At 35.4% G+C, this 12,148-nt stretch overlaps 1 protein-coding gene across 1 annotated transcript; it reads right to left on the reverse strand.

Annotated features, from left to right (window-relative positions):
* Positions 1-353: 353 nt before the first annotated feature.
* HO173_005125 (uncharacterized protein) lies at positions 354-1,899 on the reverse strand (the record flags this gene model as incomplete). The annotated part of the gene is made up of 6 exons (XM_037307043.1): positions 354-546; positions 609-919; positions 981-1,308; positions 1,372-1,390; positions 1,446-1,638; positions 1,702-1,899. The coding sequence occupies 6 exons, from the start codon at positions 1,897-1,899 to the stop codon at positions 354-356; spliced, it is 1,242 nt and encodes a 413-aa protein (XP_037166167.1).
* Positions 1,900-12,148: the final 10,249 nt, after the last annotated feature.

Consider the following 12,148-nt stretch of genomic DNA (forward strand, 5'->3'; position numbering starts at 1 on the left):
CTGAAGTGAGGGGTGGGCTGCCCGAAGAACATGTAAAGAGAGCTACTGTGAAGTCTTTGGAGATGCGAACAGGAAGGAATTTGGTCTCTGTGTTTAATGCTCGTTGGGAAGAATATTGCCAAAAGATGTGTGGACCAGAGCTTGGGACTACGACGTGGCTATGCTTCGGGAAGATGGGTTGGATAAAGAGTCTGCAGATGACGAAGGAAGGGGATGAACATGAGGAGTGAGAGACGTGGGAGAGCTAGTGAGTATATATCAGGAATGGTACATATGACATTGCGAACAATATGGTTCTGAATCTAGCATTTAGAATAGTCAAAGACACGCTTGACTATCATCTGACTGCCCCACTATGCAGGAACAGCCTCTGACACTCGCTCTTCACTCCGGTTCCTGCTCAACTCCGCAGCCAGCCCGTCCGTTGCCGAGCGAGTCACAATGTTCAACTCAACTTCCGACCCAATCGCGTACACATGATTCTTCTCCCGCTTTCTCTTGTAGCACGCTCGACAGGCGAATACACAAAGCACAAGATGCAGCAATCTAGATCAAGATTTGGCGTCCATCAGCCACTTATCACATCATGTGAAAGAGACCCTACTTACGCCATCAAGTACACAAAGACCAGGGCCAAAAAATTCAATCCTCGCAACGCCTTCATATGGGGTTCACACTGCACGGGTCCATCTTGATCTTCGCCAGGGATCGGGGGCCCGATTGTGATGCACTGTTCATTGAAAGTGACAGAATGTCTCAAACTGATCATGTCGTTCCACCAGAATGCTACTATACCGCATAAAAGGAGGAGGGTCGAGCAGAGGAGTTCCAGAATGATATGGTACCCATTACGAACCTGAGAGGCCGTGATTAGAGGCCGAAGAAAAACAACGAGGGTCCAGAAGAAGCAGGCAATGACCTGGGTGTGATACTTTGTCAGAACAGTGGTATTGGATAATTGGCGTACATCAGGGACCTACCAATGCGAGCATGACAGTGATGCTGATGTCGAAGCCTGAGGGTGGCTCCCACTCCCCATTTAAAAAATATGTACCCAAGCCCCGGGTGTTGGGTATCCATTTGCGGTAAAGTGCGAACAAAACGGCCCAAAGGATGATGCTGATGAGCTCCAGTAAGAGAAGTGGGATGCGGATGCCAAGGAGATTGCTTTGGCCATCGCTTCGCGAATCGAGGCGACGGGCGAGTGTCTTGATGAAAGTAGGTATCCATTGAGATATCCTTCTTCTCGCAGCCTCCGAGTAGCCACTGGTTCGCAAGGCAATCGCAAAGAGGATGAAATGCAGGATCCTACTCGAACATTAGCCGACGGTGTTAGTTTTCCCTGCCTAAAATAAATAGATAGTTACCTACCACGAAAGAAACGCATTAGCTACATATCTTCTGTATCTTAGTGTATGCGCTCGTGCAGTCTGGTTGAGCAAAACCTTGTCCTTCGCACTCGAAGCCTGTGACATCCCATAAAGCATTCATATTGTCCAACGAGCTCGTGGTAGCACAGGCGAAGAGCGCAACCCAACATAGGAGTTCGCAGCAGACGTGATAGACGGGGTAGAGGCTCGAGGTAGTGAATGATGGCCGCAGGAGAACGTATAGCGTCCAGGGGAGTGAGAGCATGAGCTATGCATAGAAGCATGTAAGCAGAGCATAGATCTAGGAGGGTGGGAGGTCTGGAAGACGGACAATAGCGATCAAAGCCGCAGTCGTTAAGTTGTCATGATATTGTACTTCGCCGTAAGTAGACACCCATCTTTGGACCAATTCAAAACGAACGCTGAAGCAGATAACGCTGACAAGGTCGAAGAGAAAAAGGAGAAGACGGATTGGTTGAGTGCTAGGGTAGCCGATGGCACACTTTTGAAGACATCTGATGAAAGACATCGTGTCTTCGAATCGCTGCAGTGGTTGAAATTGATGAATGAGGAAGGGAGGCCGCTGATGTACACATATACTTGTTCATACATCGATGTTACATGCGACCCTCCGTACCTAAGTTGCCCATTCGCGTAGGTCGGCTGAGAGTTGTCGTTGAACACGAGATGGGGCGGGGGATTTCTGAATACGAGGTCGATCGGCATTGTTGATGTGACGGAAATAGCTCCCAAACGTCCCGCGATCGCGCGCTAAGAGCAGTGAGCCACGCGGCCGATTTTGTTGTCGAGCTTTTACTTCGATAAGAACGGTATAGGTTTCGAAGATTTGTTGGATAAACAGGATACTAGCTGATACTCTGGGATTAATTCTGCTGTTTGTCTATCTGGACTGCCAGACATGCTGCGAGAAAAGTTTGCAATTGTAAGTTTGCAGTTGTTGCGGTACGAATCCCAAATATGTTGTGTCATGACAGCGGAAACTTTCGACTTGATGACCATAATTTGGGCGCTTGAGACTGCCACTTTCCTGGTAGCTTGCCTACTATTTTGGCGCTCAGCGGGTCACACGCTACCCTTTCTCGTGTCAAAGAGTTTTATGCGTCGTAGCTACCATAATAATATACGTAAGAAAGGAAGAGCAGATGCTGGCAGTGAGAAGTTGCGAGGCCTCGCCTAGTGCGGCTACGAGAGAAGGTTTGGCAGAAGGGCGGCTACGGGCACTCTAATTCGCGTGCTTTCTCCGACGACTGTCCATCATTGCTACCATCGTCAATGTGAAGACGATATCATTGCCTTTTGTGTGCAAGAGTCCCAAGAAAGAGATCGTTTCGTCGAGCGTTGTCATGTCCCATAGAATTCCCATATCTTTGATTGTCGGCGCTCGGGATGTGTTTTTATGAATTGCAAATTAAATAAGAATGCTTGGCAAAGCTGACCCAGCTCCGCCTCCGACTTTTTGTTAGCGCTATTCATAGAAAATTGTAGAGAACGTACTTATTATTCTTGCAATAGCCACTGTCGTCTACTATCTTAGTTGAATATTCGCGATACTGAAGCTAGTAGGTATATACGCTTTTTCTAGTATTTTGCCTTAGCCTTTACTCTAGACGCGATATTATTATTTAGAAAAAATCTCTCTATACGCCAGCGTATCTAACTCTTACTTAAATTTTATTAGCGACCTAAAGTTATAGCTAGAGATACTCGTTTTAGTATATTAATAGCGTATCGATAGAAGCGAAATCTTATTATCTATAGTGATATCGTAATCTCTTATAATAGATATATTTATATATAAGGGCAATATTATAATCTCTTATCTACTATTTTAAACGCTTTTCTTAACTATTAGCGTTAAAAGTCGTAGCTATATTAAGATAAATTAGCGCGATTCTTAAAAGAGAAGTAGAATATCGAGGTTTATAAGTTTATCGTCTATAGGACTCTAAAATAAGCTAGAGTTATATATAAGAAGGATTAAAAAATTAATTCTTAAAGTAATATACTTTATATTATATAATAGACGTTTATGAATTAAATTAAGACGAAGCAACTAGTCTTTATTAATAAGTCGTTATTTAAGTTATAAATAATGTAACGATCTATAGTCTATACTTCTATCGATAACCCTACTTAATATTATAGTAATATAAGATAAGATAATACTTTTAGTATTCTATCTATATATATCACTGCTTAATACTTATTCTATACTAAAATTAAGAAAGATTATTATAGTAAGAAAGATATTCTCGACTAGCTAATTAATCGATTACTTTCTCTTTATAACGAGTATTTTAAAAAGCGTAGTATTATTGTTCTAAATAATATTAGCGTTTATATCGATTCTCGTATTATTAAGATTATATAGATTAAAGACTATCTTATTAAATATCTCTCTTTATACTCGTCTAACTATAATTCTATCGAATTAATATTTAGTATTCTTAAGGCGTAGATACGACGTTATTTTAAGACCTTTTAATACGTCTTTTAGAATAACTTTAAAGAATTTCTAAAGTATACGATTGATATTAATAGTTATAATAGATTTACGATAAAGTATTTTAAGTATAGCACTATAAACTATATATTTAATAGTAAAATTAAGATATTTAAATAAGATTTAAAGTATTTAACTATGGAGATTATAGAGTAATTACGATAAAATACTATATAATATTAATTAAATCCCTTACTTTATCTTTATTCTTATTTTAATTATTCTAGAGTATAAGTATATTAATAAATCTTTTTTTATAAGATCTTAAAGACTAATAGATCTCCTTTTAGGTCTTAAAGAAGACTATATAATAGATCTTTACTTATTATATATTTATAGATATTAATAAACGCGTTAGATAGAGCTTTTATATTATCTATATCTTATATCTACTACTTAATAAACGCCTAGACCTAATAGATCTAAAGCTTTCTCGCCGCTTTATTTATACCCTTCTTCTTCTACTACCAGAAGCGCTTAATAATATCTTTCTCTTTAATGCGCGTATTGATAAAACTTAACCGTTACGGAGACGGTATTTTTATTCGCGAAACCTCTATAGTAGTAGAAGGAGGAGGAGAAGGAGGGACATCAATTAATTGCTATTATAAATAGCTATTAAGATATTAAGGCGATATAAAAGGATATATAAGCGAAGGCTAGTAAGAAGAAAGCTGATAAGAAGGAGGCTAATAGAATTGCTACGAGTGTGATGGCTAACTTTCTTTATTAACTATACTCGCTATAGACTTTATACTCTTTAGTAGATTAAGCTTTATTTACTACTCTATTATAGCCTTTATTTACTTTATTAAAATTATCTTCTTCTTCTTCTAACTATTATTATTAACGCTAGAGTTTATATTTATAAAGATCTTATATACGAGTAGAGGAGACTAATATTAAGTAATCTAATCGTCTTAAATAGTAGTAATCTATCTCTCTCTCATTATAGCGTTTATCTTATAATATTTATTATTCTTATTAATTTAATAGATACTCTTATATTTATAACTTATAATCTAATATTTCTATTTAGTAATTAATTACTTTAAATAATTACTAAGAGCCTTTTATCGATCGCGAATAATAGTATACTAATCTTTAAGATTACTAGTTCTTATTTAACGATAAAAAGAAGATTATATAAACTTATTTACGATTTAAATATCTCTTTTAAAATCGATGCGATCGATATAAATAAGCTTTATATCGAGGATATATTTAAAACGCTTTTATTACTCGACTATAGTAATAGATTTAACTCGCTACTCTTACTATTTAATAGATATAATATTTAGAGTAAAGTTCTAACGTATTTTCTTAGAGTAAGTAAATCTCGCTTATTCTCGAATCTTATTAAGATTACTAATATCGTATTACTCTATAGCTATATTAAGATCGATATTTAAGATATAAATATCGAAGCTTTCTTTAATATATAGGCCTTTTATTTTTTTAAACTATTTAATAGACTTTTAAAATTTTTTTTAACCCCTTAATAAAATATTTATAAAAAATTTTTTTAAAGGTTTTTTTTTAAAAATTTTTTTTAGCCCTATAACTAGCGGGCCTTAGCGAAGACATCCTCTATTATATTATACCTTCTTTTCACCTATATAGTTCGATACCTTAGTTATCTTATTAAATATACCTATATTAATATTATATCTATATTAGTTCTAATACTATAACTAAGATTAACTTACTTATTTCATTTATATTAGCGAACGAATTCAAAGAAACGCGCTAGTAGAGGCTTTAATAAGAAATTAAGTTAAGCTATCGTATTTCTAAGTAAGTCTATTAGATAGATAAATCGATTTTAAAGAGCTTAAAAGGAATAGCGAAACGGCCTCGGCAAATAGTGGTCGAGGGATAAAGAAGGTATTAGACTATTCGTATGGCTAGCGAATCAAAAGAAATAGCCAATACCATCTTATATCTTCATATTTAAAATACACACCAGTAGTACCACTTGCAACTTTATATACTATAACGTCTAGGGTTTTCAACGAGGCCCTAATTAGATAAGAAACGGCCGAGTTATAGCCAATCTAGAATACTATTCTTTAAACCGAAACTTCCTCGTATATAACTTCTCTACGAGATAAGGGACCCCCTAAGCGGAGTAAGTACACTCGAAAGACTACTATTTAAAGTACTTATAGTCTTCTTAACGCCTTAAACAATTAAGAAATAAGTGTATTAAGCCCCCGCAAAGAAATAACCTCGCCTCGAACTTTATAGTAAAAATTTTTATTCTCAACATCGAATAATTTCGACGCGCCTTCGAGAAACTTTACTGCTCTCTAGTACATCTGGTGTCCCCAACACCTATTCTTTCGAAGTATTTAAACTCCTCTCCACTTTTTTTTCTTTTTTTTCTTATAGCGAAGTTCAATATCGAAAGAATAAATTAAATTAAGACTCTACTAGAGTAAATTAAGTTTCGAAAGGTATTAGTTCTATTAGATAATGCATAGTCTAACGAGTTAGACTCGATAAATACGTCTTAGGATATCGCTAATAGTCTATAACTATAATATTAAATTAAGTACTAACCTAACGAATTTATAACTATATTAAATGAAATTCGTTAGAAGCGAGACGATTTTCGAGAGGTTATTACTCGATATTACGCCGCCGTAATAAAAAAGAATCTAGCTATAAACGATTTATATTAGACTTATAGAATAATCGAGAAGATAAATTAACTAGCCCGAGACTTTTAGAAGAATATAACTTCTCTATAGCGGAAAGTTAATAACCTTAAGATATAGTTAATAAAAGACTTACGACTATCATCGATCGAGGAGAAAACGCACGCCTAGACGTTTAAAAGAGAAATTAGTTAAGGTCTTAGACCTACCTCTATTTATCGACGATAACGACTCTATCTAAGAACGACTAATTCTTTAGAATAGAATAGAAATTTAAGGCTAATAGCGATTATTATCTTATCGAGAACTCTAAGATAGTCTACGTAGTCTTATAACTCGGCGATAAGACTATATAATATACGATATATAGAAGACTTCGAAACTCCATTAACTTATATTAGTCTTTTACTAAGATTATAGACGAGTTAGCCGATATTTATGAGAACTTAGATCGACGTAGTAATATATTACGTAATATATATAGCTCTATAATAAAAGACTTAACCCTTTATCGACTTCTATTTAGACTTTATTCGACTAGATATTATCCTTAACTATAACAAAACTCTTATACTAGAGAACTATCTTCTTAAGAAACTAAGAAAGAAACTAAAAAAGGTATAGTAGGTCGTAGAAGGTTTTACTACCTTAAAGGCTATAAAGAAATATCTTCGAAAGCTAGATAACTTATAACGTGCTAATTATAAGAATTCTAAGTTTATAAAGACTACTATTAAGTTAACTATAATACGAATATCGACGATAGCACCCGCGGCCAATATACGCCTTATACTCATTACCGGGTTTAGTTCAAGTACAACCACTACGCCTCTAAATATTACGATCGATTTAAAATTAAGGGAACCAATATGCTATAACTGCGGTAAGAAAGGCTACTATCGAAAGGACTATATAATAACTACCCAAATCGAGGCCGGTAAAAAGGCCTTCGAGGAAGCACGACTCCACGCGTTAGAAATAGACGAAGAATTCGAAATCGATAACGTCGATATCACGGGTAGCGACGATTTTTTTTCGGATTCGGAAAACGAATAGCCTCTTTTAAAGTTACGATAAGAGGTACTTATAAAGTATACCTAATAGACACTCTCTAATAACGCCCTAGCACGTCGTCCTTTTCGTATATAAGTTACGCTTTCTTTATAAGAGGGAGAATCTATTTACTTAAGAACTCCCTTATAGATAGTAAATATATCGAGTACTTATATAGTTATAAACGAGTTCTTAGTCTCAGCGATATATAAAGCCTTATATCTAGAAATTACTCTCTCACTATTACAACCTAAATCACTAAGAGATTATAACGACTAGATCGTAAAACGACTAATTATATACTACTTACTCTTAACGATAATAGTAAAAGACTATTAAGAAGAAATATATCTAATACTAATTACATTATTAAAATACGATATAATAGTCGAGAAACCTTAAATGAATAAATACGGAGGTAGTTCTTGATATGTTATAGGATAAGATACTCTTTCTACTCGGTCGATATAATTATAATAATAATTAGATATTAATAATAAACGAACTCCCCTTTCTATTAACTCCGGACCTTCGGCTACCTATACTACTCACCCCTCTACCTATTATACTAAAACGATAAAGCCCTCCCTCTACTTACTTGCGATAACGAGACTAATTCGAATATCTTCTTATTAAATAAGGACGAGAATAGTAAGGAGTCTAAGTTTATTAATATCGCTAAGATTAATATAGCGGCCTACTATTAACTGGCCCGTGAAAAAGATAATAAGCTATTTATATTAATAATGAATGAGATCTATAATAACTCGCCTATATCATATACGCCTCCTCTATCTCGAATATCTCGCGGAACTCGTATATCGGTTAATAAACCGTATCTCTGCAACTTAGAAAAGAAATATAAAAGATATTATAGTTCTAATTGCCCTATTTAGATTAATAGCATCGACGAGATTAGTTCTAAGAAGGTGAAACATAAGCTATCTGCGGAGTATTACGACTATCTCGATGTTTTCGATAGAACTAAGACGGATATACTTCCCCTATATCGTTCTTATAATCACAAGCTGAAATTTAACGATAGCTTCGATAAAACGAAACTTTCGAAAAGTAGAATCTATTTAATATCGGGATATAAACTAAAATAGATAAAGAAGTACCTGAATGAATATTTAAAGAAGGGATTCATAATATTAAGCTATACACTATTCGCCTTACCTATCCTATTCGCGGAAAAGCCGAATAAAGAATTACGTTTTTATGTGGACTATCGAAAGCTAAACGCTATTATTAAAAGGAATCAATACCTAATTTCATTAATAGATAAGGTTTTGGCAAGGATTTAGAGATGTAAATATCTTACTCGATTGAATATTATAGCCGCGTTTAATAAACTACGTATACACCTCGATAGCGAGAATTTCACTACTTTTATTATCTCTCTTAAAGTATATAAGTATTAAATCCTCCCCTTCGATCTAATTAACGGCTTAGTCACATATTAATAATATATAAATAATATTCTATTCGAGTATCTAAACGACTTCTATTAGGTCTATCTCGATAATATACTTATCTATAGTAAGATAAAAAAGAAATACGTTCAACACGTTAGATAAATCCTTTAGAAATTAAGGGACGTCGGCCTTTCAGGTAAATATTCTTAAATGCGAATTCCACGTCTAGAAAACTAAATTTTTAGGTCTACTAATGTCTATAGACGGGTTACAAATAAACCTCTATTAAAATCTAGACTATTATCGAGTAAATTATATCTATTAACCTTAAAGAGGTATAGGCCTTTATCGGATTTTTGCAATTTTTATCGGCGGTTTATTAGAGACTTCTCTAAAATAGTTAAATCTATAATAAAACTCATCGTAAAAGAGGCTATATTTAATTAGTCCCCAGCATATTAAGAGGCCTTTTATTTTCTGAAAGTCGCCGTTATGAAAGTCTTAGTTCTACGTTATTTCGATAGAATAAAGAACGTCGTTCTAGAGACTAACTCTTTCGACTACGTTAACGAAGATATTCTTTCTTAATACGACGATAAGGGAGTGCTTTACCCGATAGCCTTCTATAGTAAGAACCTTACTTTAGTCGAGTATAACTATTAGATCTACGATAAGGAGTTACTAGCTATTATTCGCTATCTTAAATACTAGCGTCCTAAACTAAAATACATCGATATCTCTATTAAGATCTTCACGAACTATAAGAGCTTAATATACTTCGCCGAAGGAAGAGACCTTAGCCGTCGTTAGGCCCGCTATTTGAATATACTATTCGAATTTAATATAAAGATTATCTATCGATTAGAACCTTAGAACGTTAAGGCGAATATACTTATACGAATAGCTAGATATAAATTAATCGATTTCGAGAACGAACGATTACGTTAATAGCATTAAATAATTCTTATCCCTAATCGATTAAAATTAAATAGCGAATATATCGACGTATATATAATCGACAACTCTTATCTATTATAAGATAGTAGGGGCTAATAAGAAAGACGAGTATTATATGGAAATTCGTAAGGCTATCGCCGAAAATAAAGATAAGTTTCGAGGGATTACTCTTAGTAAATACTTCGTATAAGACGAGGTGCTTTATTATTAGAATCGTTTATGGGTATTCGATAATATATATATCGATGTTATTCGAGAGGTATACGATTAATTATTCTACGGATATCTCGAGATAGTATATACTTATAAGCTACTTAAAAGGGAATACTATTAGCGAGATATAAGGACTATCTGTAGCTATCTACGTTTAGAATTACTATATCTATTAGAGGGCTAAAGCGCCTCGCGATCGAAAGTATAGTTTACTATAGCCTCTATTAATCCTATAGAAGCGATAATAAGATATATCGATCGACTTCGTTATAGGCTTACCTATATTCGACGACTATAACGCTATTTAAGTAGCGATCGATTAACTTATTAAGAAACGTTACTACGTAGCCTATTTCGATATCGATAAAGATACTATCGCTAAGAAGATAGTTAACTTACTACTTAAGAAAGTATTTCGCTTATATAATCTTATCGACCTTAATAATATCGAATCGAGGCTCTTAATTCATAGCTATTATATAAAAGTCTTTTTGCGAGAGACTAGATATTATAGTTAAGCTATTAATAGCCTTTTACTCTAAAATCGATAAATAGATCTAATACGAGCGAATTAGAATATAGAGCGTTATCTTCGAATATACTATAACTATATATAGGACGACTAGGTAAGATAGCTATCTATTACCGAGTTCGCCGATAATAATACTATCTTATCGGCTATCGATATCCCACCTTTCCTCGCAAATAAGGGGTTTTATCCTCGAATGACTTTTAGCTCGGATATTACCGACTACGAGATTATACGTAAGCGTCTCGATACTACTCGAGCGGAGGATATTACGAACTATATAAAATAAGTTCTTAAGTATATTCGAAGTAATATGGACCGCGCTTAGAAGGCCATGGTTATATAAGCTAATAAGTATCAATAAAAGATTACTTTTTAAATAGGCGATGCGGTCTTTCTAAATAGTAAGAATATTATCTTTAATCGCCCTTCCCGCAAATTAGACTATAAGAGACTCGATCTATTTAAGATTATAGGCCTTATTAGAATCTCTTATCGTCTAGAACTTCCGCTAAGTATAAGAATCCACGACGTCTTTTCACTCTTAATCTCTTAAGTCTCGTGGTAAATAACCTATTACTAGGATAGGTAAACCCTTCGCCGGAATATATCACTATCAACGGTCGGATCGAATAGGTTATTAAAGAAATACTTGGCTTTAAATTAATCTATGGCCGTCTTAAGTATAAGGTTAAGTAGGAAGGCCTCGATAATAACCCCATCTAGTATAATGCGGACGGCGGTGAATTCGAAAATTGCTAAGACCTGGTGGACGACTTCCATAAACGGTATCCCGAAGAGCCTCACCTATAAAGGGTTGACTCATGGGATGACAGAGGACACCCCGTTTTCAGTCGAATTGAAACCGTCCGATGTCTTCACGATAGCCTCATTTTTTTCCAAACCCGAGAATCGATCCCTCAGGCCCATGTCGATCGGGAATCAACTCATGCATGGCCTTCCGCGTAAGCCCCCCTTGCTAATACAACCCTAAAGACCTTCCGGAGCCATACCAGCACATACATGGACCACGCTATCGCCGTCACGAAACATAATCGATATCGGCTAAATGATATACCACAGAGAAGACTACACCAAAGTCATTTGATATTAAATTAGAGTTTTTAGCGTCTGCGGCTCGGTTCGGTTCGGGAGCCCTCAACCAATCACGTCGCATTATTCCACCGACATCTCATCCGCTCAAATACGGATTCGGAAATCGCCATTATTTACCCCTGCGCCCATGGACACGGTTTTCGCCACACTACACCGATTTCCTCCCGGCTAGGCTCCCTACATGCGCCTACACCCCGGCTAGCGACGTCGCTACAGCGTAAATACAAAGAGCTGCTACCGTCCCCAATACCTCTCACGGAGAAAGGTGCGATGCTGGGGTTCCCGGACACGGTTATTTCTTTACT

This window comes from Letharia columbiana, assembly GCF_014066305.1.
Source record: "Letharia columbiana isolate WasteWater2 chromosome Unknown Sc0000013_s0, whole genome shotgun sequence".
Classification (NCBI taxonomy): Eukaryota; Fungi; Ascomycota; class Lecanoromycetes; order Lecanorales; family Parmeliaceae; genus Letharia; species Letharia columbiana.